The following is a 26,770-nucleotide window of genomic DNA, read 5'->3' on the forward strand; positions in this document are numbered from 1 at the left end:
GAAACAGTTCTGTCTGGTGCAGACACAAAAACAGAAAGCAACTACCCAGAAAACCCATGTGGGCAAGAGCTACCTAAGTATGGTTCTCAATCAGAGACAACGACAGACAGCTGTCCCTGATTGAGGACCATACCCGGCCAAAAACAAAGAAATACAAAAACATAGAAAAAAGAACATAGAATGCCCACCCTAGTCACACCTTGGCCTAACCAAAATAGAGAATAAAAAAGCCTCTCTATGGCCAGGGCGTGACAGAGAGAATGACTTATTTCAGATGTTTTTCTTTCATCACATTCACAGTGGGTCAGAAGTTTACGTACACTCAATTAGTATTTGGTAGTATTGCCTTTAAATTGTTTAAAGGCACACTTTTTCAGTTCTGCCCACAACTTTTCTATGGGATTGAGGTCAGGGCTTTGTGATGGCCATTCCAATAGCTTGACTTTGTTGTCCTTAAGCCATTTTGCCATAACTTTTGAAGTATGCTTGGGGTCATTGTTCATTTGGAAGTCCCATTTGCGCCAAGCTTTAACTTCCTGACTGATGTCTTGAGATGTTGCTTCAATATATCCACATAACTTTTCTGCTTCACAATGCCATCTATTTTGTGAAGTGCACCAGTCCCTCCTGCAGCAAAGCACCCCCACAACATGATGCTACCACCCCCGTGCTTCACGGTTGGGATGGTGTTCTTCGGCTTGCAAGCCTCCCCCTTTTTCCACCAAACATAACGATGGTCATTATGGCCAAACAGTTCTATTTTTGTTTCATCAGACCAGAGGACATTTCTCCAAAAAGTACAATCTTTGTCCCCTTGTGCAGATGCAAACCGTAGTCTGGCTTTTTTATGCCGTTCTTGGAGCAGTGGCTTCTTCCTTGCTGAGCAGCCTTTCAGGTTATCTCGATATAGGACTCGTTTTACTGTGGATACAGATACTTTTGTACCTGTTTCTTCCAGCATCTTCACAAGGTCCTTTGCTGTTGCTCTTGGATTGATTTGCACTTTTCGCACCAAAGTACAGTCATCTCTAGGTGTCACGTATTATCAAGGTGGGTGGAATCAGGCACAGAGAGCAGGTTTCAGTGATTCAACAGTTTATTCTCCGGCGCACAAAAACACGGTCAACCCAACAGACAGGGTGAAATAATCCAACACAGTATCAAAAATAGACCGGAGAAATAACACACACGTATTACAACAAATACATGAATACAAACAATCCCGCACAAAACAAGGGCGGGACAACCTACTACATATAAGGACGTTAATTAAACTAAAATACACACAGGTGAAACTAATAAGACAAAACCAACAGACAAACGAAAAAGGGATCGGTGGTGGCTAGTAGGACGGGTGACACTAGGAGACAGAATGCGTCTCCTTCCTGAGCAGTATGACGACCTCGTTGTCCCATGGTGCTTATACTTGCGTACTATAGTTTGTACAGATGCACGTGGTACCTTCAGGCATTTGAAAATTGCTCCCAAGGATGAACCAGACTTGTGGAGGTCTACAGTTTTCTTCTGAGGTCTTGGCTGATTTCTTTTGATTTTCCCATGATGTCAAGCAAAGAGGCACTGAGTTTGAAGGTAGGCCTTGAAATACATCCACAGGTACCCCTCCAATTGACTCAAATGATGTCAATTAGCCTATCAGAAGTTTCTAAAGACATTACTTAATTTTCTGGAATTTTTCAAGCTGTTTAAAGGCACAGTCAACTTAGTGTATGTAATCTTCTGACCCACTGTAATTGTGATACAGTGAATTATAAGTGAAATAATCAGTCTGCAAACAATTGTTGGAAAAATGACTTGTGCCATGCACTAAGTAGATGTCCTAACCAACTTGCCAAAACTATAGTTCGTTAACAAGAAATTTGTGGAGTGGTTGAAAAACAAGTTTTAATGACTCCATCCTAAGTGCATGTAAACTTCTGACTTCAACTGTAGTTCCTTCCACACCATACACAAAGCATTCTTAAAGCTGTGAAACACTGCTTGTGGAAGACTGGTGGTCCCAGTCAAGACTGGTTGGTTGTGTTTAGAGTGATTTCCCAGTGCTGGTGCAGACATAATGCCATCTCTGTCTTCATTCGACATATAAATCACTATCATGTCTTCTGAGAACAACCATTTTTTTTGGTCCTCGAAAACATATCTTTGGTGCCTAAATGAGCAACAAGATATTGTGTTCTGTTATTGAGACACTACTCACAAACTCGTCTCCCATATACACACGCACACACGCATGCACGCAAGCACGCACGCGCACACACACACACACACACACACACACACACACACACACACACACACACACACACACACACACACACACACACACACACACACACACATAATCAACAATGACCATATGAGTATTGTTTTTCCTCTGCTAATGACTAAGGGTGGCTTGTGCACCAATTAACCCTCTACAAAGCCCCAATCCTCCTCTTTCACGCACTCTGACAAACACATTCCAGCCCTCAGGTACAGAACTGACTGACTGATGTTGTCTGTGTTTGTGTGTGTGGTCTCTTCTGGAGACGATCACTTTCATCTGGAGAAACCAATACACACGCTGTCTCAGTCTATGAAATTATCTCTGTGCATCTGTGTCTAGACTCAATTTCTGATCAATTAAAATGTGGCTCTTTTTTTCTGCTTCTCTACCAGTTTCTTCCCTCTCCACCTTTTCTCCATAATTTCCCCCGTTTTCTCTGTCCATTTATCCTCTCTTTTGGCTTCCCTCTTTCTCTCACTCTGTAGCCAAGGTGCCTGTGTTATGACCGCTTCTCTGCTCTTTCTCCTATTGCTCTGTCCACATTCTGATCTTGATGATAGTCTCAATGACTCAACCCCCTAACCCCTTCCCACCCCCTCACACACAGACACACATGAACCCCCTGAACCCTGTACTACTGCCATTCACAGCGACGCCACACGCTCCTTCCCTCCTTTCCTCCCACATCCACCCACTTTAAGGTTGGTGCACATTGTTCATTCCCACAAGAGTGTGAGCTTGGCGTATAGATGTATGGGGGATATGGGGTTCTCCCTGCATGCAAGGAGGGGGTGGTGGAGGTTTTTATCCTGCTTGAGTTGAATTGTTGTCAGAAGCGATAAAGTGTAAATCAGTTATAAAATAATCCCTTTCTAAATTGTGAAGTCACATAATAAGAAAAATAGGTTATTCAAATGAATAAGTTTGAATAAATAAAGATAGTTCATGGCTGTTAGCTGGCACATAAGATATGATCTTAGTTAGATGTATCACTGGTTTGACCCAGATCCTGACCTGGAAACAACTTTAGGTTCCCCGTCTGTCACGCCCTGACTTGAGAGATCCTTTTTATGTCTCTATTTTGGTTTGGTCAGGGCGTGAGTGTGAGTGGGCATTCTATGTTTTGTTCTATGTTTTCTATTTCTGTGTGTTTGGCAGGGTGTGGTTCTCAATCAGAGGCAGCTGTCTATCGTTGTCTCTGATTGAGAACCATACTTAAGTAGCCTTTTCCCACCTGTGTTTGTGGGTAGTTGTTTTCTGTTTTTTGTGTCTGCACCAGACAGAACTGGTTTGGTTTCGTTCGTTCTCTTTGTTGTTTTCTTATTCAGTGTTCAGTTTTATTAAAAACCATGAACATGTACCACGCTGCACCTAGGTCCTCTTCTTCAAACAGTCGTTACAGAATAACCCACCACCAAAGGACCAAGCAGCGTGGAAGAGAGGACTGGACATGGGAGGACATTCTGGACGGCAAGGGATCCTACACATGGGAGGAGATCCTGCCTGGAAGGGATAGCCTCCCATGGGAACAGGTGGAGGCAGCCAGGAGAGCGGAGGCAGCAGGAGAAGGGAACCAGCGGTATGAGGGAACACGGCTGGCAAGGAAGCCCGAGAGGCTGCCCCTCCCCAAAAATGGGGGGTGCACACGGGGAGTGTGGCAGAGTCAGGTTGGAGACCTGAGCCCACTCCCCGTGCTTACCGTGGCGAGCATGGGATTGGTCAGGCCTCGTGCTATGGGGTGATGCGCACTGTGTCTCGGCCGAGTATTCACAGGACGGTGTGCTCGGTGCCAGTGTCCCGCATTTGCTGGGTGGAAGCTGGCATCCAGCCAGAACGGGTGGGGCCAGCTCTGCGCTCGAGACCGCCAGTGCGCCTCCACGGCCTAGTGTGTCCGATCACTTCCAGCCAGGAACTCCTCCCATGTGTAGGATCCCTTCCCGTCCAGAATGTCCTCCCATGTCCATTCCTCCTTTTTACCACGCTGCTTGGTCCGTTGTTGGTGGGTAGTTCTGTAACGTCTGTTGGTGGAAAAAGGTGAGGACCAAGGTGCAGCGTGGTACGTGCTCATCGTTATTTAATAGAACAGAACACTGAATGACAAAACAAAGGGAACAACCGAAACAGTTCTGTCTGGTGCAGACACAAAAACAGTAAGCAACTACCCACAAAAACCATGTGGGCAAGAGCTCAATCAGAGACAACGACAGACAGCTGTCCCTGATTGAGGACCATACCCGGCCAAAAACAAAGAAATACAAAAACATAGAAAAAAGAACATAGAATGCCCACCCTAGTCACACCCTGGCCTAACCAACATAGAGAATAAAAAGCCTCTCTATGGCCAGGGCGTGACAGAGCAAATTATTTATTTCAGCTTTTTTTCTTTCATCACATTCCCAGTGGGTCCGAAGTTTACGTACACTCAATTAGTATTTGGTAGTATTGCCTTTAAATTGTTTAAAGGCACACTTTTTCAGTTCTGCCCACAAATGTTCTATAGGATTGAGGTCAGGGCTTTGTGATGGCCACTCCAATACCTTGACTTTGTTGTCCTTAAGCCATTTTGCCATAACTTTTGAAGTATGCTTGGGGTCATTGTTCATTTGGAAGACCCATTTGTGCCAAGCTTTAACTTCCTGACTGATGTCTTGAGATGTTGCTTCAATATATCCACATAATTTTTCTGCCTCATGATGCCATCTATTTTGTGAAGTGCACCAGTCCCTCCTGCAGCAAAGCACCCCCACAACATGATGCTGCCACCCCCGTGCTTCACGGTTGGGATGGTGTTCTTCGGCTTGCAAGCCTCCCCCTTTTCCTCCAAACATAACGATGGTCATTATGGCCAAACAGTTCTATTTTTGTTTCATCAGACCAGAGGACATTTCTCCAAAAAGTACAATCTTTGTCCCCATGTGCAGTTGCAAACCGTAGTCTGGCTTTTTTATGCCGTTCTTGGAGCAGTGGCTTCTTCCTTGCTGAGCGGCCTTTCAGGTTATCTCGATATAGGACTTGTTTTTACTGTGGATATAGATACATTTGTACCTGTTTCTTCCATCATCTTCACAAGGTCCTTTGCTATTGCTCTTGGATTGATTTGCACTTTTCGCACCAAAGTACATTCATCTCTAGGAGACAGAATGGGTCTCCTTCCTGAGCAGTATGATGGCTGCGTTGTCCCATGGTGTTTATACAGTGGGGCAAAAAAGTATTTAGTCAGCCACCAATTGTGCAAGTTCTCCCACTTAAAAATATGAGAGAGGCCTGTAATTTTCATCATAGGTGCACTTCAGCCATGACAGACAAAATGAGAAAAAAAATCCAGAAAATCACATTGTAGGATTTTTAATTAATTAATATGCAAATTATGGTGGAAAATAAGTATTTGGTCACCTACAAACAAGCAAGATTTCTGGCTCTCACAGACCTGTAACTTCTTCTTTAAGAGGCTCCTCTGTCCTCCACTCGTTACCTGTATTACTGGCACCTGTTTGAACTTGTTATCAGTATAAAAGACACCTGTCCACAACCTCAAACAGTCACACTCCAAACTCCACTATGGCCAATACCAAAGATCTGTCAAAGGACGCCAGAAACAAAATTGCAGACCTGCACCAGGTTGGGAAGACTGAATCTGCAATAGGTAAGCAGCTTGGTTTGAAGAAATCAACTGTGGGAGCAATTATTAGGAAATGGAAGACATACAAGACCACTGATAATCTCCCTCGATCTGGGGCTCCACGCAAGATCTCACCCAGTGGGGTCAAAATGATCACAAGAACGGTGAGCAAAAATCCCAGAACCACACGGGGGGACCTAGTGAATGACCTGCAGAGAGCTGGGACCAAAGTAACAAAGCCTACCATCAGTAACACACTACGCCGCCAGGGACTCAAATCCTGCAGTGCCAGACGTGTCCCCCTGCTTAAGCCAGTACATGTCCAGGCCCGTCTGAAGTTTGCTAGAGAGCATTTGGATGATCCAGAAGAAGATTGGTAGAATGTCAGATGAAACCAAAATATAACTTTTTGGTAAAAACTCAACTCGTCGTGTTTGGAGGACAAAGAATGCTGAGTTGCATCCAAAGAACACCATACCTACTGTGAAGCATGGGGGTGGAAACATCATGCTTTGGGGCTGTTTTTCTGCAAAGGGACCAGGACGACTGATCCGTGTAAAGGAAAGAATGAATGGGGCCATGTATCGTGAGATTTTGAGTGAAAACCTCCTTCCATCAGCAAGGGCATTGAAGATGAAACGTGGCTGGGTCTTTCAGCATGACAATGATCCCAAACACACCGCCCGGGCAACGAAGGAGTGGCTTCGTAAGAAGCATTTCATGGTGCTGGAGTGGCCTAGCCAGTCTCCAGATCTCAACCCCATAGAAAATCTTTGGAAGGAGTTTAAAGTCTGTGTAGCCCAGCAACAGCCCCAAAACATCACTGCTCTAGAGGAGATCTGCATGGAGGAATGGGCCAAAATACCAGCAACAGTGTGTGAAAACTGTCATTGCCAACAAAGGGTATATAACAAAGTATTGAGATAAACTCTTGTTATTGACCAAATACTTATTTTCCACCATAATTTGCAAATAAATTCATAAAAAAATCCTACAATGTGATTTTCTGGTAACAATTTCTAATTTTGTCTATCATAGTTGAAGTGTACCTACGATGAAAATTACAGGATTCTCTCATCTTTTTAAGTGGGAGAACTTGCACAATTGATGGCTGACTAAATACTTTTTTGCCCCACTGTACTTGCGTACTATTGTTTGTACAGATGCACGTGGTACCTTCAGACGTTTGGAAATTGCTCCCAAGGATGAACCAGACTTGTGGAGGTCTACAGTTTTCTTCTGAGGTCTTGGCTGATTTCTTTTGATTTTACCATGATGTCAAGCAAAGAGGCACTGAGTTTGAAAGTAGGCCTTGAAATACATCCACAGGTATACCTCCAATTGACTCAAATGATGTCAATTAGCCTATCAGAAGCTTCTTAAAGACATTACTTAATTTTCTGGAATTTTACAGTCAACTTAGTGTATGTAAACTTCTGACCCACTGTAATTGTGATACAGTGAATTATAAGTTAAATAATCAGTCTGCAAACAATTGTTGGAAAAATGACTTGTGCCATGCACTAAGTAGATGTCCTAACCAACTTGCCAAAACTATAGTTTGTTAACAAGAAATTTGTGGAGTGGTTAAAAAACGAGTTTTAATGACTCCAACCTAAGTGCATGTAAACTTCCGACTTCAACTGTAGTTCCTTCCACGCCATACACAAAGCATTCTTAAAGCTGTAAAACACTGCTTGTGGAAGACTGGTGGTCCCAGTCAAGACTGGTTGGTTGTGTTTAGAGTGATTTCCCAGTGCTGGTGCAGACATAATGCCATCTCTGTCTTCATTCGACATATAAATCACTATCATGTATTCTGAGAACAACAATTTTTTTTAGGTCCTCCTAAACATATATTTGGTGCCTAAATGAGCAACAAGATACTGTGTTCTGTTATTGAGACACTACTCACAAACTCATCTCCCATAAACACAGACACACAAACACACACACACGCAAGCACACACAAAAAAACACACACACATACTCACACACACACACACACACACACACACACACACACACAACCATATAATCAACAATGCCCATATGAGTATTGTCTTTCATCTGTTAATGGCTAAGGGGTGCTTGTGCACCAATTACCCACCTTCCCTTTAACCCTCTACAAAGCCCCAATCCTCCTCTTTCACACACTCTGACAAACACATTCCAGCCCTTAGGAACAGAACTGACTGACTTATGTTGTCTGTGTTTATGTGTGTGGTCTCTTCTGGAGACGATCACTTTCATCTGGAGTCACCAATACACACGCTGTCTCAGTCTATGAAATTCTCTCTGTACATCTGTGTCTAGACTCAATTTCTGATCAATTAAAATGTGGCTCTTTTTTTCTGCTTCTCTACCAGTTTCTTCCCTCTCCACCTTTTCTCCATAATTTCCCCAGTTTTCTCTGTCCCTTTATCCTCTCTTTTGGCTTCACTCTTTCTCTCACTTTGTAGCCAAGGTGCCTGTGTTATGACCGCTTCTCTGCTCTTTCTCCTATTGCTCTGTCCACATTCTGATCTTGATGACAGTCTCAATGACTAAACCCCCTAACCCCTTCCCACCCCCTCACACACAGACACACATGAACCCCCTGAACCCTGTACTACTGCCATTCACAGCGACGCCACACGCTCCTTCCCTCCTTTCCTTCCACATCCGCCCACTTTAAGGTTGGTGCACACTGTTCATTCCCACAAAAGTGTTGCTTTGAGCTTGGCGTATAGATGTATGGGGGATATGGGGTTCTCCCTGCATGCAAGGAGGGGGTGGTGGAGGTTTTTATCCTGCTTGAGTTGAATTGTTGTCAGAAGCGATAAAGTGTAAATCAGTTATAAAATAATCCCTTTCTAAATTGTGAAGTCACATAATAAGAAAAAGAGGTTATTCAAATGAATAAGTTTGAATAAATAAAGATAGTTCATGGCTGTTAGCTGGCACATAAGATATGATCTTAGTTAGATGTATCACTGGTTTGATCCTGACCTGGAAACAACTTTAGGTTTCCTGTCTGTCACGCCCTGACTTGAGAAATCCTTTTTATGTCTCTATTTTGGTTTGGTCAGGGCGTAAGTTGGGGTGGGCATTCTATGTTTTGTTCTATGTTTTCTATTTCTGTGTGTTTGGCCGGGTGTGGTTCTCAATCAGAGGCAGCTGTCTATCGTTGTCTCTGATTGAGAACCATACTTAGGTAGCCTTTTCCCACCTCTGTTTGTGGGTAGTTGTTTTCTGTTTTTGTGTCTGCACCAGACAGAACTGGTTTGGTTTCGTTCGTTCTCTTTGTTGTTTTCTTATTCAGTGTTCAGTTTTATTAAAAACCATGAACACGTACCACGCTGCACCTAGGTCCTCTTCTTCAAACAGTCGTTACAGAACAACCCACCACCAAAGGACCAAGCAGCGTGGAAGAGAGGACTGGACATGGGAGGACATTCTGGATGGCAAGGGATCCTACACATGGGAGGAGATCCTGGCTGGAAGGGATCGCTTCCCATGGGAACAGGTGGAGGCAGCCAGGAGAGCGGAGGCAGCAGGAGAAGGGAACCAGCAGTGTGAGGGAACACGGCTCGCAAGGAAGCCCGAGAGGCAGCCCCCTCTTTGGGGGGCACACGGGGAATGTGGCAGAGTCAGGTTGGAGAGCTGAACCCGCTCCCAGTGCTTACCGTGGCGAGCATGGAATTGGTCAGGCCCCGTGCTATGGGGTGATGCCCATTGTGTCTCGGCCGAGTATTCACAGGCCGGTGTGCTCGGTGCCAGCGTCCCGCATTTGCTGGGTGGAAGCTGGCATCCAGCCAGAACGGGTGGGGCCAGCTCTGCGCTCGAGACCGCAGTGCGTCTCCACGGCCTAGTGTGTCCGGTGTCTCGGCCAAGGAGGAGGCCGCCTGTATGTCTCCCCAATATGGTGAGTCCTGTGCCTGTTCCCAGAACCAGGTCTCCTGTGTCCCCCCCCAGCCTGGTTAGTTCTGTGCCCGTCTCCTGTCCGGAGCGGCCAGAGCCTCCCTCCTGTCCTGAGCGGCCAGATTCTCCCTCCTGTCCGGAGCGGCCAGAGTCTCCCTCCTGTCCGGAGCGGCCAGAGCCTCCCTCCTGTCCGGAGCGGCCAGAGTCTCCCTCCTGTCCGGAGCGGCCAGAGCCTCCCTCCTGTCCGGAGCGGCCAGAGTCTCCCTCCTGTCCGGAGCGGCCAGAGTCTCCCTCCTGTCCGGAGCGGCCAGAGTCTCCCTCCTGTCCGGAGCGGCCAGAGCCTCCCTCCTGTCCGGACCTGCCAGAGTCTCCCTCCTGTCCGGAGCTGCCAGAGACTCCCTCCTGTCCGGAGCTGCCAGAGACTCCCTCCTGTCCGGAGCTGCCAGAGACTCCCTCCTGTCCGGAGCTGCCAGAGTCTCCCTCCTGTCCGGAGCTGCCAGAGTCTCCCTCCTGTCCGGAGCTGCCAGAGTCTCCCTCCTGTCCGGAGCTGCCAGAGTCTCCCTCCTGTCCGGAGCTGCCAGAGTCTCCCTCCTGTCCGGAGCTGCCAGAGTCTCCCTCCTGTCCGGAGCTGCCAGAGTCTCCCTCCTGTCCGGAGCTGCCAGAGTCTCCCTCCTGTCCGGAGCTGCCAGAGTCTCCCTCCTGTCCGGAGCTGCCAGAGTCTCCCTCCTGTCCGGAGCTGCCAGAGTCTCCCTCCTGTCCGGAGCTGCCAGAGTCTCCCTCCTGTCCGGTGCTGCCAGAGTCGCCCTCCTGTCCGGAGCCCGCTGCGAGGGTCCCCAGTCCGGGGTCGGCGGCGAGGGTCCCCACTCCAGAGGTGCCACCTAAGTGGGCCAAGCCTAAGGTGGAGCGGGGTCCACGTCCTGCACCAGAGCCGCCACTACGGATAGATGCCCATCCAGACTCCCCCCTATAGGTTTAGGTTTTGCGGCCGGAGTCCGCACCTTTGGGGGGTGGGGGGGTGGGGGGGGGGTTCTGTCACGCCCTGACCTTAGAGATCCTTTTTATGTCTCTATTTTGGTTTGGTCAGGGTGTGAGTTGGGGTGGCCATTCTATGTTTTGTTCTATGTTTTCTATTTCTGTGTGTTTGGCCGGGTGAGGCAGCTGTCTACCATTGTCTCTGACTGAGAACCATACTTAGGTAGCCTTTTCCCACCTGTGTTTGTGGGTAGTTGTTTTCTGTTTTTGTGTCTGCACCAGACAGAACTGGTTCGGTTTCGTTCGTTCTCTTTGTTGTTTTGTTGTTCAATGTTGAACACGTACCACGCTGCACCTTGGTCCTCTTCTTCAAACAGACGTTACACTGTCCTGACTGGTGAGACCCAGAGTTCACTCCTTCAAGTGATGAGGCTATTCTAAACTGTGTTTAGGAGGGTGATAAAACAATAAGAATTCATGCCATACCCACACACAAACGCATACACACATGCAAATAGTCTCAAACTACTCTGAAACACACTTAGATAATTCCTTTGATGATGCAGTAATAGCAATACATGGTTATAGCATATACAGGAAAGATAGAACTGCAAATTGTGGAGGTGTTGCTATATAAGTCTTGAGTCATACTCCTGTAAGACTAAGAGAGGATCTCATGTCAGTTGATGTTGAAGTAATATGGCTACAGTCGTGGCCAAAAGTTTTGAGAATGACACAAATATTAATTTCCACAAAGTCTGCTGCTTCAGTGTCTTTAGATATTTTTGTCAGATGTTACTATGGAATACTGACGTATAATTACAATAATTGTATAAGTGTCAGAGGCTTTTATTGACAATTACATGAAGTTGAGGCAAAGAGTCAATATTTTCAGTGTTGACCCTTCTTTTTCAAGACCTCTGAAATCCGCCCTAGCATGCTGTCAATTAACTTCTGGGCCACATCCTGACTGATGGCAGCCCATTCTTGCATAATCAATGCTTGGAGTTTGTCATAATTTGTGGGGGTTTTTTCTTCACCCGCCTCTTGAGGATTGACCACAAGTTCTGAATGGGTCTGGGGAGTTTCCTGGCCATGGACCCAAAATATCGATGTTTTGTTCCCCAAGCCACTTAGTTATCACTTTTGCCTTATGGCAAGGTGCTCCATCATGCTGGAAAAGGCATTGTTGATCACCAAACAGTTCCTGGATGGTTGGGAGAAGTTGCTCTCGGGGGATGTGTTGGTACCATTCTTTGTTCATGGCTGTGTTCTTAGGCAAAATTGTGAGTGAGCCCACTCCCTTGGCTGAGAAGCAACCCCACACATGAATGGTCTCAGGATGCTTTACTGTTGGCATGACACAGGACTGATGGTAGGGCCCACCTTGTCTTCTCCAGACAAGCTTTTTTCTGGATGCCCCAAACAATCGGAAAGGGGATTCATCAGAGAAAATTACTTTACCCCAGTCCTCAGCAGTCCAATCCCGGTACTTTTAGCAGAATATCAGTTTGTCCCTGATGATTTTCCTGGAGAGAAGTGGCTTCTTTGCTGCCCTTCTTCACACCAGGCCATCCTCCAAAAGTATCTGCCTCACTGTGCGTGCAGATGCTGCCATTCCTGAGCAAGCTCTGTGCTGGTGGTGCCCCGATCCCGTAGCTGAATCAACTTTAGGAGACGGCCCTGAAGCCTTCTTCACAACAATTGAACCGCTCTCCTTGAAGTTCTTGATGATCCGATAAATGTTTGATTTAGGTGCAATCTTACTGGCAGCAACATCCTTGCCTCTGAAGCCCTTGTGTGCAAAGCAATGAAGACGACACGTGTTTCCTTTAGGTAACCATGGTTGACAGAGGAAGAACAATGATTCCAAGCACCACCCTCCTTTTGAAGCTTCCAGTCTGTTATTCGAACTCAATCAGCTTGACAGAGTGATCTCCAGCTTTGTCCTCGTCAACACTCACACCTGTGCTAACGAGAGAATCACTGACATGATGTCAGTTGATCCTTTTGTGGCAGGGCTGAAATCCAGTGGAAATGTTTTTTGTGATTCAGTTCATTTGCATGGCAAAGAGGGACTTTGCAATTAATTGCAATTCATCTGATCACTCTTCATAACATTCTTGAGTATATGCAAATTGCCATCATACAAACTGAGGGAGCAGACTTGGTGAAAATTAATATTTGTGTCATTCTCAAAACATTTGGCCACAACTGTACATGTTCCTCTGCCTCACCTTAAGCCTATTCACGTAGGAAGTGAATCTTGTTTCTCATGGTCTGAGAGTGTCACATTCGTTGCAATGAGGAGACAAAGGTGCAGCGTGATATGCATACATTCTTCTTTTAAAACTTCTTCGGGATAGGGGGCAGCATTTTCACTTTTGGATAAATAGCATGTCCAAATTCAACTTCCTGCTACTCATCCCCCGAATATAAGATATGCATATTATTAGTAGATTTGGATAGAGAACACTCTGAAGTTTCTAAAACTGTTTGAATCATGTCTGTGAGTATAACAGAACCTATGTAGCAGGTAAAACCCAGAGGACAAACCATTCAGATTGTTTTTTTGAGGTCACTGTCTATTCAATGAGACTTCATTGGGAAACCAGATTTCTAAGGCACTTTTTTGCAGTTCCTACGGTTTCCACTGGATGTCACCAGTCTTTAGAAATTGGTTGAGGTTATTCCTTTGTGTAATGGAGTACGGCCATCTTGAACAAGTCGTCATGTGTACTGTTTGATAGTTGCGCAAGACCAGAAAGCATGCTTGAGTTTGTTGTCTTCCTGTATTGAACACAGATCATCCCGTCTTCAATGTTATTGATTATTTGTGTTTAAAAATACCTAAAGTTGTATTACAAAAGTAGTTTGAAATGTTTTTCGCAAAATTTACAGGTAACTTTTGAGGTATTTTGTAGTGACGTTGGTCAAGTTGTAACCAGTGTTTTTCTGGATCAAACGCGCCAAAAAATTGACATTTTGGATATATATGGACGGAATTAATCGAACTAAAGGACCGTTTGTGATGTTTATGGGACATATTGGAGTGCCAAAAAAAGAAGCTTGTCAAAGGTAAGGCATGATTTATATTTTATTTCTGTGTTTTGTATCGCGCCTGCAGAGTTGAAATATGCTACTCTCTCATTGTTACTGTTGTGCTATCATCATAAAGCATCTTATGCTTTCGCCGAAAAGCCTTTTTTGAAATCTGACATGTTGGCTGGATTCACAATGAGTGTAGCTTTAATTTGGTATCTTACATGTGTGATTTCTGGATTTTCCATGGCTATTGGCCAAGTGGGACGCTACCGTCCCTCCTATCCCAGAGAGGTTTTAATGAAGAAAGAACACTGAACAAACTAACAAAATAACAAAACGAACGTGAAGCTATACAAAACGATTGCTGACAGGCAACTACACATATACAAGAACCCACAAAACCAAAAGGGAAAATGTTAAACTAAATAGCATCCCCAATCAGAGTCAACGATAAACAGCTGCCTCTGATTGGGAACCAATTCAGGCCACCATAGACATACAATTACCTAGACGTACAAAATACCTACACATACAAAAACCCTAGACAATGCAAAACAAGCCTACCCACCCTCATCACACCCTGACCTAATCAAAATAATAACAAAAACAGAGATAACTCAGGTCAGGGCGTGACAGAGAGTCTTTATGTGCCTTTTGTCAAACCCCAAGCAGGCTGTCATGTGCCTTTTGCACCCATCAAGAAACTGACTGTTAGAACTGCCAAATCCCCATTGATAGACGATGAATTGAAAAACTATATGGCTGAGAGTGATGAGGCAAAGGGAATAGCAAATAAGTCTGAGAACACAGCAGATTGGCAAACATACAGTAAATTGAGAAATCATGTAACTTAACAAAAATAAGAAACTATACCATGGAACAAAGATACATAATGTATCAGAAATGCTTAATTCTGCAGGAGTTATTATTAAGGCTATGTGAGAGGTTATAGACCTACAGTCAGTGTCCAGATTTCAGTTTCCATTTAATCCATCTAGACAGTAGGCTACAGTTCCCTTAACTTGCCATGGGCTTATTTGAAGTCCCGTCTTGTGACTGTCAAATTGGTACAGCACCTCACAAGGGCTCCTGACTGGCGCAGTGGTCTAAGGCACTGCATCTCAGTGCTAGAGGCATCACTACAGACCCAGGTTTGATTCCAGGCTGTATCACAACCGGTTGTAATTGGGAGTACCATAGGGCAGCTGTTATGTCCGTCGTTAGTGGTAGAATGACCGGACCAAGGTGTAGCGTGGTGGGTGTACATTTTCTTTATTAAATGTTCCACCAAAAAAGCAATAAACAACACACCGAACGTAAAGCTTTGGAGTGCACATTCAACAAACAAAGACAAGATCCCCCAACCTAAATGTGGGAAAAAAGGCTGCCTAAGTATGATCCCCAATCAGAGACAACGATAGACAGCTGCCTCTGATTGGGAACCACACTCGGCCAAAAACAAAGAAACAGAAAACATAGAGGATCGTCGCTGGAGGCTCTGGACTGGGGACCGTCGCTGCAGGCTCCGGACTGGGGACCATCGCTGGAGGCTCCTTTCCCTGGATCATCACTGCATGCTTCGTGCCATGGTTCATCCCTGCAGGCTCCGGGCCATGGATCATCACTGGAGGCTTCGTGCCATGGATCATCACTGCAGGCTCCGGGCCATGGATCATCATTGTAGACTTCATGCCATGGATCATCACTGGAGTCTTCGTGACATGGATCATCACTGGAGGCTTCGTGCCATGGATCATCACTGGAGGCTTCGGGCCATGGATCATCACTGGAGGCTTTGTGCCATGGATCATCACTGGAGGCTTCGTACATGGAGCCAGAACAGGTCTCACCGGACTGAGGAGACGTACTAGAAGCCTGATGCGAGGAGTTGCCACTGGGCTTACCAGGCTGGGGAGACACACTGGAGGCCTGGAACGTGGAACCGGAACAGGTCTCACCGGACTGGGGAGATGCACTGGAAGCCTGGTGCGTGGAGCAGGCACCGGATACACTGGGCCATGGAGGCGCACTGGAGGTCTCGAGTGTAGAGCTGGCACAAACCATCCTGGCTGGATGCTTAGTTTCGCCTGGCAAATGCGGGGTGCTGGCACAGGAAGCACTGGGCTGTGAAGGCGCACCGGAGACACAGTGCGCAGAGCCAGCGCAGGATATCCTGGGCCGAAGAGACGCACCGGAGACCAGGAGCACTGAGCCGACACAATCCGTCCTGGCTGAATGCCCACTCTAGCACGGCAAATGAGAGGAGCTGGCATAGAGCGACCGGGCTGTGAATGCGCACTGGAGACACAGTGTGCATTACCGCATAACACGGTGCCTGACCCGTCACACTCTCCCCACGGTAAGCACCGGGAGTTGGCTCAGGTCTAAACCCTGACTCCGCCAATCTCCCCGTGTGCCCCCCCCAAAAAAACTTGTTTTGGAGCTGCCTCTCGGGCTTCCCTCGTTGCCGTGACTCCTGGTCTCATCACCATTCCTCCCTCGCTGTTTCCACCTGTTCCCATGGGAGGCGATCCCTTCCAGGCCAGGATCTCCTCCCACGTCCAGGATCCTTTGCCGTCCAGGATGTCCTCCCATGTCCACTCCTCCTGGCCACCCTGCTTGGTCCGTTTTTGGTGGGATCTTCTGTTATGTCCGTCGTTAGTGGTAGAATGACCGGACCAAGGTGCAGTGTGGTAGGCGTACATTTTCTTTATTAAATGTTCCACCAAAAAAGCAACAAACAACACAACGAACGTAAAGCTTCGGAGTGCACATTCAACAAACAAAGACAAGATCCCCCAACCTAAATGTGGGAAAAAAGGCTGCCTAAGTATGATCCCCACTCAGAGACAACGATAGACAGCTGCCTCTGATTGGGAACCACACTCGGGCCAAAAACAAAGAAACAGAAAACATAGAATGCCCACCCAAATCACACCCTGACCTAACCAAATAGAGAAATAAAAAGGCTCTCTAAGGTCAGGGCGTGACAGCGGCACACGGTTTGGCCGGTGTAGGCCGTCATTGTAAATAAGCATTTGTTCTTTACTGACTTGACTAGTTAAATAAAGGTAAAATACAAATCAAACATAACATAGCCAGAGCTGCTTTTATCACTTCACCAAATATTTTCCAAACATTACTTTTCTGGCTCTCCCTTCTCTTTATTGTTAACTCTGCTTTTGCAACTTTTGTATTTTTTAATTCAAATTCGACAATTTCCATTTTGCCTCTGTGGATTCCCAATGCCCATTCCCAAAAGCATTGTTTGGCGATTGGCTGTGTTGGTTATTTGCGCACATACAGTTAAGCCCTAAAGCTTAGGCTTATGCATCAATGTGGCCTACATGAATTGCACAAGAATGATACATTTATGGATTTTTGAAGGTATTGTTTTTCTTTATTTAATGACCCTAAACCCGTCTGGCCCGCAGATATCACCGTGGGAACTGTGGGTTATGAGTCAACCCGCACATCACTATTGTTCATAACAAACCCCTTTGATATTGCCAACCACATGAATCCCTTTTTTGTTGACAAGATTAGCAAACTTAGGCATGACATCAAACAACAAACCCTGAGCCTTCATGTCATGTATAACGGACCAGATAATGAAAGACATGCACTGCAATGCACTGTACGCTGATGCGACTCAACTGATACAAATCAGCTGTGACAGTAAAATAAATAACTGGCACCCTTAACATAGAGCTCCCATCAGTTTTACAATGGGTAACTAGCAGTAGGCTGGTGCTAAATATCTCAAACTAAAAACATTTTTTGGGGGAAATATCACTCACTCAACCCTAAACGTCATCTAGATCTATTCATGAATAATGTGGCGATTGAGCAAGCTGGGGAGACTGCTGGGTGTAACCCTAGATAGCAAGCTGTCATGGTCAAAACATATAGACTCAATGGTTGCTAAATTAGGAAGAAGTCAGTGCATGATAAGGTGCTGCTCAACTTTCTTCACATCTTAATCCACCAGGCAGGTTCTACAGGCCCTCGTTTTGTCGCACCTGGACTACTGCCTAGTTGTGTGGTCATGTGTGGCAAAGAAGGACATAGGAAAATTGCAGTTGATCCAGAACAGAGCAGCAGGTATTGCACTTAGATGTACACGGAGAGCAAATGTCAGTAGTAGACATGTCAGTCTCTCCTGGCTCAAAGTTGAGAAGAGATTGACTGCATCACTATTGGTCTTTGTGCGAGGTGTTGATGGATTAAAGGTACCGAACTGCCTGTTCAAGCAGTTAGCACACAGTTCGGATACTCATCAGTACCACACAAGACATGCAGCCAGAGGTCTCTTCACAGTCCCCAGGTCCAGAACAAAGGCTGGGAAACACAGTATTAAATAAAGCCATGACTAAATGGAACTCTGCCACCCCAGGAAACTCAAGCTAGCAATTAAACTAGATTAAAAAAACAAATAAAAGAACACCTTATGGCACGACGAGTACTGTGAAGAGATAGACATTTCTATATATTTTGTATTTGTATTTTGCATTGAATTATATTATGTATATTATGCATTGTATGTATTTTATTTGTTCTGCGTTGTTTCCCAGAATCCTTATAAAATACAAAATAATACAAATGTATCTCTCACTTGTGCACACACTTTCATAAACTCACACACATACACATATACACTATACAAAAACAGACAATACTTGGGCACCTTAGAGGTAATCAGTTTGGATTTACGAGTCGAAACCCTGGGATAGGAGTGGGTTGCTTAGCGACGGGCCTGTTGCTGTCCAAACAATGTTAGCATCGTCAAAACGACTAGCTGTGCCAGACCGGGGTCTGAGTGCAACAATGTCACTTGTGTTGTGAGTCCCCATCTGCAGCCAGTCAGTGGTACGCTCCAACCCAACAGCAGTCAGGCAGACAGACTTAGCCTACATCTCTGAGACACAGACACAGTGACACACTCTCGCTCGCTCACACACACTAGGCTATGCATGCACTCATACACACATGCAAGCATATTTTTTGTATTTTATTTAACCTTTATTTTAAAAGGGGTGTTATACTGAGACCAATGTCTCTTTTACAGATGAGCCCTGAATTACATAAATGACAGAAAATAGACACATCAAAAGATAAATACAAAATGCAAGCAGGAATAAGAACACAGTCATAAAAAAGCATATTCATCAGTAATAAGGTCCTCAATCAGCTTTCTGAATTGCCCTGGCAAACGGCTGCGGGAAGATGTTTAGGGGTGGTGGTGCTGTCTTATTCTTCTCTGCTCTGCTGACCAGTATTTTGCACTGTTCATACAGGAGTAATAAAGGCCTAGTGCACTAATTTGGTGGGGTTTAAAATATATATATTATACTTTTTTTCTCTGATTTATCAGGGGGTGCTGCAGCACCATCAGCACCCCTCCATCCTGCGCCTATGCACCTTGTACTTAGCCCTAAACTATATTTTCAGAGTAGCTTCCCCAACATAGCCCTACAGTCGTTATGTTTCGTTTATCAGTAACCCGTTCCATAGGCTCGGTTGGAATTGGCGCGCTAGGACCCAGACGTGTGAAAAAGCACCGCTTGGCCGCGGCAGCAGCATTGGCGGCAGCGGGACTTGCATCGCTCCCAAGCTTCCCGAGCTGCTGACGTCAGCTGGCAGCCTGGGCTGTACTCGCAGCACTGGACATAGAGCCGAGAAAATGCTACTCTCCGTTCCGCCAAGGGCAGACTTCAATCCATACATCGGCTATAACAGCAGAAACAGCAAAAAGGTAAACCCTTTCAGGATTTTCTGTTTTTCTTGCGCTCTCGATCACCCAGTAGGGCATTACGCCCCCGTATCAGTCGCAACAGAAACATATGTAGAGCATGACAGTAGCTTATACAGTGTCCTTGAAAAACAAAGTCTACAAAATAAACTTAAGTCTTTGTAGAGAAAATTGCTGCTCACTATTCTGCACCCGCACAGTGGTATGTGTAAAAACGGCTATTCGATGGTCTGGGCATCTATGCATCCTTAATATGTTTTTTAATTTCATATATGGGAGTTACACCGTAGAGAGAAAGGATGTCGATGTGATTATGTTCAGTCAGAAAAAGTCAATAGCGGATACAAACTTTTATGAGTAACTGTGCCGTATTGGGACAGTGTTGAGCGAATGTGCATAAATGTGAACCCGAATAGGTGGGGGCGGGGAGCAGAAGAGGGAGAAGGAGAATGTGTTATTCAGTGTAGCCTTAACTGATTTCAGTCTCATTTTCAGCATGGTTGTCAATGAACAGTGATATCAATAGTGTAAAATCAAGTATCCATTGTCTACGCAGCCGCGTTAGTTTGGCAAAGTATTTTTCTTTTTTTTAACGAAAGGCACAGATGCCCCACCCCTTGAAAACCCCCACCATTGTGACGATGATTACTTTTCCCATATTATGAATAGCAAAACGACAGTTATATTACATTTATAATGCTGAGTCGTTGTAGCCAACAATAATCAATCTGCAACTGAAAAGTTACAAATCATGTCAGGGTTTTGACATTATGAACCGTTGTAATATAACATATATACATTGTACCACGAATGCAAGAGTGAAAATATGTTTTATAGCCTAACTAGATATTACAATGTTATTATAACATATGATGAAGACAGCTTGCCTGTCGAACCGTTGGAGTGTGCAGCTCCTAGAGTGTGCAGCTCTCTTTTATTTTCAAATTACAACATACAGCACCAGTCAAAAGTTTGGACACACCTACTCATTCAAGGGTTTATCTTTATTTTTACTATTTTGTACATTGTAGAAAAGTAGTGAAGACATCAACACTATGAAATAACACATATGGAATCATGTAGTAACCAAAAAAGTGTTAAACAAATCAAAATATATTTGAGAGTAGTAGCCACCCTTTTCCTTTACAGCTTTGCACACTCTTGGCATTCTCTCAACCAGGTTCACCTGGAATGCTTTTCCAACTTGAAGGAGTTCCCACATATGCTGATCACTTGTTGGCTGCTTTTCCTTTACTCTGAGGTCCAACTCATCCCTAACCATCTCAATTGGGTTGAGGTCAAGTGATTGTGGAGGCCAGGTCATCTGATGCAGCACTTCATCACTCTCCTTCTTGGTCAAATAGCCCTACTAGCATAAATATTGCGTTCAAATGAAACACAATACAAGATCAAAGCCAAATTAATCGGGTTCTATTAATGCAACACCTAAAATATTTGAGAAATGATGCTGTAGTCAGAATCGTTTCGTTACAAATAGGCGAGAGAGAAATGCAATCATGTTTTTTAATAGTTGTTCTGATGAAGTGACAGGTCACCATAATTTACACCATTTTAGTCTCTCTCTGGAATATCAATATAGCCTATGCATACATTAGAGCTATGCAATTAATCTAATATTAATGTCTTGACATGATTTCAAATGGAACTTGATATTGTAAGGTGTTTTATTTAACTTAACTAAATTACTATTAAGATGTACAGTGGGGTCTGAAATGATTGACAACCTTGATAAAGATGAGCATTAATGACTTACTGAAATAAATCATTCAAATACTGAGCTTTATTGTATGCAAAACAAATTTGGAAATTATATTATTTTATACTAATAAAATTGCACAGAGAACAAGATTTTGTTTAACAACTAATATTCTTCTTTCTAAAAAAAGGTAGGGGTCAAAATTATTGACACCCCTCAAGATTCTTATAAATAAAATAGTCAAAAGTTGAGTGTTTAGTCCCATATTCCTAGCACACAATGACTACATCAAGCTTGTGACTCTACAAGCTTGTTGGATGCATTTGCTGTTTGTTTTGGTTGTGTTTCAGATTATTTTGTGCCGATAGAAATTAATGGTAAATAATGTATTTTGGAGTTACTTTTATTGTAAATAAGAATAGAATATGTTTCTAAACACATCTACATTAATGTGGATGTTACCATGATTACGGATTATCGTGAATGAATAGTAAATAATTGAGAGTGAGAAAGTTACAGAGGGTCAAAGATCATACTCCCAAGACACGCTAATCTCCCTGTTATTGGTAATGGTGAGAGTTTAGCATGTCTTGGGGGTATGATCTTTGATACAAAATAAAAGTATGTCATTGACAGTGAATCAAATTAATACAACAAAGGACAATCATTTGTTAATTTGACAACAATCTGTTGAAATCTCACTGGATGTATTATACTTTAGAATTGAATTGGGGGCGTACTTATTTCACTGTACAGAGTTACCTATGGATTGTGGATCAATGGCATGGGGTATCAGTCTACTCAGTGACACCCAAAGAGCATTAGCATTGTAGCTCTTATTGCGGGACTCTGAAACAACTGTGAATACATTTATTGTCAACCTATTTCTATTGAACACTATTCCCGAGGAAAAACAATACTGCGTGGATGTTTTGGAGTCTGATAACTCTGAGGAGGACAATGTGAAAAAATATATTGGGTAACGAGTAGACTGGTACCCCATTTCATTGATCCCCAATCCTTAGGTAAAGCTGTACAGTGCAATAGGAATGTCAATGCAGACAACAGGCTTACTGGAGAGGTGGTTTCACACAGTCACAGTCCCGCGATAAGAGCAACAATGCTAATATTTGCATAAACTCTTCAAAGTTGTGTTCTGTGGGTGTCACCGAGTAGACTGATATCCCATTTCATTGCCTCACATTCCGACCTTGTTTAACATTATCCAGTCTAAATATGGCATGATTCCACCAATTGTAACCTTCTGCATCACTTTCAAATAGTTACTTTTATTATGAAGGCAAACCGCAAATTCCACTATTGTGCCTATTCCTTATTGTGGCTAGCTTCAAAACACATTTCCCGGTTCGGTCGAGCCCCAGTAGCCAGATGAAGCTAGCTGGCTGCTTATAACGTTAGCTTTGGGCAACAGGGTTAAGTAGCTGGCTAACTATTTATTTTCATGAACTGAAGTTTAATTTCAGTAGGCAAACAACAAGTGGCTACCTAGCTAATACTTACTCACAAGGATTCCTAAATCATTGCTAAGAATAATGCAAATGACTGCAGTTTCTACTGGCCATTGTTTTCAGTCTGGTTGTATTGGTGCTAGCTAGGTACCAAGCTAAAGCTAGCTAGCTACCCCAGAAGTTGCGGTCAAACAAATAATGCTTTATTACCAACACAGTATTGTAAACGCATCGCTTGTGGCTGGTGTTTGCTTGTTTGCAGACGTTTTTGTACAGCTTTGACAGTGCTACTGATAGTAGTGGTGGCGCTTGGCTTGCAGGTGCAAATTCAGAACACACAACATTCTATAATAAAACTTTATTTAACGTGTCAAATTAAAAGCTTATTTAATGGGTCGAATAGTGTTATTTGAAACATCAAATCGTGTTATTCTTTTTGGACCCAACGCCGTGGGTCGTTGAGTGTCCAAAAAGATACACATCAAATAACACGATTTGATGTTTCAAATAACACTATTCGACCCATTAAATAAAGCTTTTAAGCCCTTAACCAGCAGTGCAGTTCAAGAAGAAGAACATATTTACCTAGTAGGCTTAAATAAAAAGTAATACTAATAAGTAACACAATAAGAATAACAATATCGAGGCTATATAGAGGGGGCACCGGTACCGAGTCAGTGTGCAGGGGTACAGGCTAGTTGAGGTAATCTGTACATGTAGGTGGGGGCGAAGTGACTATGCATAGGTAACAAACAAACAGAGAGTAGCAGCAGTGTACTTGGCGCTCCAGTACCTCTTGCCGTGGGGTAGCAGAGAAAACAGTCTATAACTTGGCTGACTGGAGTCTCTGACAATGTTATGGGCTTTCCTCTGACACCGCCTATTATATACAGTTGAAGTCGGAAGTTTACATACACCTTAGCCAAGTACATTTAAACTCAGTTTTTCACAATTCTTGACATTTAATCCTAGTAAAAATTCCCTGTCTTAGGTCAGTTAGGATCACCACTTTATTTTAAGACTGAGAAATGTCAGAATAAATGTAGAGAGAATGATTTATTTCAGCTTTTATTTCTTTCATCACATTCCCAGTCGGTCAGAAGTTTACATACACTCAATTAGTATTTGGTAGCATTGCCTTTAATTAAATGGTTTAACTTGGGTTAAACATTTTGGGTAGCCTTCCAAAGCTTTCCACAATAAGTTGGGTGAATTTTGGCCCATTCCTCCTGACAGAGCTGGTCTAACTAAGTCAGGTTTGTAGGCCTTCTTGCTCGCACACGCCTTTTCAGTTCTGCCCACAAATGTTCCATAGGTATGAGGTCAGGGCTTTGTGATGGCCACTCCAATACCTTGACTTTGTTGTCCTTAAGCCATTTTGCCACAACTTTGGAAGTATGCTTGGGGTCATTGTCCATTTGGAAGACCCATTTGCGACCAAGCTTTAACTTCCTGACTGATGTCTTGAGATGCTGCTTCAATATATCCACATAATTTTCCTACCTCATGATGCCATCTATTTTGTGAAGTGCACCAGTCCCTCCTGCAGCAAAGCACCCCCACAACATGATGCTGCCACCCCCGTGCTTCACGGTTGGGATGGTGTTCTTCGGCTTGCAAGCCTCCCCCTTTTTCCTCCAAACATAACTATGGTCATTATGGCCAAACAGTACAATTTTTGTTTCATCAGACCAGAGGACATTTCTCCAAAAAGTATTATCTTTGTCCTCATGTGCAATTGCAAACCGTAGTCTGGCTTTTTTATGTCGGTTTTGGAGCAGTGGCTTCTTCCTTGCTTAGCGGCCTTTCAGGTTACCTCAATATAGGACTCGTTTCACTATGGTTATAGATACTTTTGTACCTGTTTCCTCCAGCATCTTCACACGGTCTCTTAATGTTGTTCTGGGATTGATTTGCACTTTTCACACCAAAGTACGTTCATCTCTAGGAGACAGAACACGTCTTCTTCCTGGGCGGTATGACGGCTGCATGGTCCCATGGTGTTTATACTTGCGTACTATTGTTTGTACAGATGAACGTGGTAGCTTCAATTACTCCCAAGGATGAACCAGACTTTTGGAGGTCTACAATTTTTTTCTGAGGTCTTTGCTGATTTCTTTTGATTTTCCCATGATGTCAAGCAAAGAGGCACTGAGTTTGAAGATAGGCCTTGAAACACATCCACAGGTACACCTCCAAATGACTCAAATTATATCAATTAGCCTATCAGAAGCTTCTAAAGCCATGACATAATTTTCTGGATTTTTCCAAGCTGTTTAAAGGCACAGTCAACTTAGTGTATATAAACTTCTGACCCACCGGAATTGAGATACAGTGAATTATAAGTTAAGAAATCTTTCTGCGAACAATTGTTGGAAAAGTTACTTGTATCATGCACAAAGTAGATATCCTAACCGACTTGCTGAACTATAGTTTGTTAACAAGAAATTTGTGGAGTGGTTGAAAAACTAGTTTTAATGACTCCAACCTAAGTGTATGTAAACTTCCGACTTCAATTGTAAGTTCTGGATTGCAGCAAGCTTGGCCCCAGTGATGTACTGGGCTGTTCGCACTACCCTCTGTAACGCCTTACTGTCAGATGCCGAGCAGTTGCCATACCAGGAGGTGATGCAACCGGTCAGGATACTCTCGATGCTGCAGCTGTAGAACCTTTTGAGGATCTGGGGGCCCATGTCAAATCTTTTCAGTCTCCTAAGGTTTTGTCATGCCCTCTTCATGACTGTCTTGGTATGTTTGAACCATGATAGTTTGTTAGTTATGTGGACACCAAGGAACTTGTTAAAAGGCGGGCCTGTTCGGTCCGCCTTTTCCTGTAGTCCACGATCAGCTCCTTTGTCTTGCTCACATTGAGGAAGAGGTTGTTGTCCTGGCACCACACTGCCAGTTCTCTGACCTCCTCCCAATAGACCATCTCATCGTTTTCGGTGATCAGGCTTACCACTGTTGTGTCGTCAGCAAACTTAATGATGGTGTTGGAGTTCTGTTTGGCCACATGGTCGTGGGTGAACAGGGAGTACAGGAGGGGAATAAGTACACCCCCTGAGGGGCCCCAGTGTTAAGGATCAGTGTGGCAGACATGTTGTTGCCTACTCTTACCACCTGGGTTCGGCTTGTCAGCCAGGATCCAGTTGCAGAGTTAGGTGTTTAGTCCCAGAGTCCTTAGCTTAGTGATGAGCTTCGTGGGCACTATGGTGTTGAACGCTGAGCTGTAGTCAATGAACAGCATTCTCACATAGGTGTTCCTTTTGTCCAGGGGAGAAAGGGCAGTGCGGAGTGCAATTGAGATTGCGTCATCTGTGGATCTATTGGGGCGATATGCAAATTGGAATGGGTTTAGGGTGTCCGGGAGGCTGCTGTTGATGTGAGCCATGACCAGCATTTCATAGCCCTTCATTGCTACTGACGTGAGTGCCACAGGGTGGTAACCATTTAGGCATGTTACCTTTGCTTCCTTGGGCACAGGGACTATGGTGGTCTGCTTGAAACATGTGGGTATTACGGACTCGGTTAGGGACAGGTTGAAAATGTCAGTGAAGACACTTGACAGTTTGTCCACGCATGCTTTGAGTACACTTCCTGGAAATCCGTCTGGCCCAGCGGCTTTGTGAATGTTGACCTGTTTAAAGGTTTTGTTCACATCGGCTACTGAGCATAAAACGCATTTAGCTCGTCTGGTAGGCTGGCTTCACTGGGCAGCTCACGTCTGGGTTTCCCTTTGTAGTCCGTAATAGTTTTCAAGCCCTGCCACATCGGGCCGATACCGATGTTGGCATTTTTAGCTAATATCTGCCGATTCCGATATGTTCACCGATTTAAAGTGCATCCCTAGTAAAAACACAACAGGGAAAACTCACATTATTGAATTACTGATTTTATATGAATATATTTGCAGTGTAAAATGTGGCCTGTCTGTCATTCATTTGCCTGTGTTGCTTGCTTACCAAAAGGTATTTGAGTAGTTTTTGACATCCCCTCCAAGCCTCTCTAC

The 26,770-nt window shown here is 44.3% G+C and overlaps 1 protein-coding gene across 2 annotated transcripts in view; it reads left to right on the forward strand.

Annotated features, from left to right (window-relative positions):
• The first annotated feature begins 19,413 nt into the window (after positions 1-19,413).
• The window catches only part of LOC110528194 (RNA-binding motif, single-stranded-interacting protein 2), a 65,117-nt gene continuing 57,760 nt past the window's right edge, over positions 19,414-26,770 (forward strand). The window contains exon 1 of one of the 2 annotated variants that reach the window (XM_021610055.2): positions 19,414-19,578. In XM_021610055.2, coding sequence (XP_021465730.1) covers positions 19,507-19,578 — 72 coding nt within the window. In that variant the 5' untranslated portion in view covers positions 19,414-19,506. The remainder of the gene's footprint in view (positions 19,579-26,770) is intronic. The other variant, XM_021610054.2, reaches the window with a different exon arrangement.

This window comes from Oncorhynchus mykiss, chromosome 7 (assembly GCF_013265735.2).
Source record: "Oncorhynchus mykiss isolate Arlee chromosome 7, USDA_OmykA_1.1, whole genome shotgun sequence".
Lineage (NCBI taxonomy): Eukaryota > Metazoa > Chordata > Actinopteri > Salmoniformes > Salmonidae > Oncorhynchus > Oncorhynchus mykiss.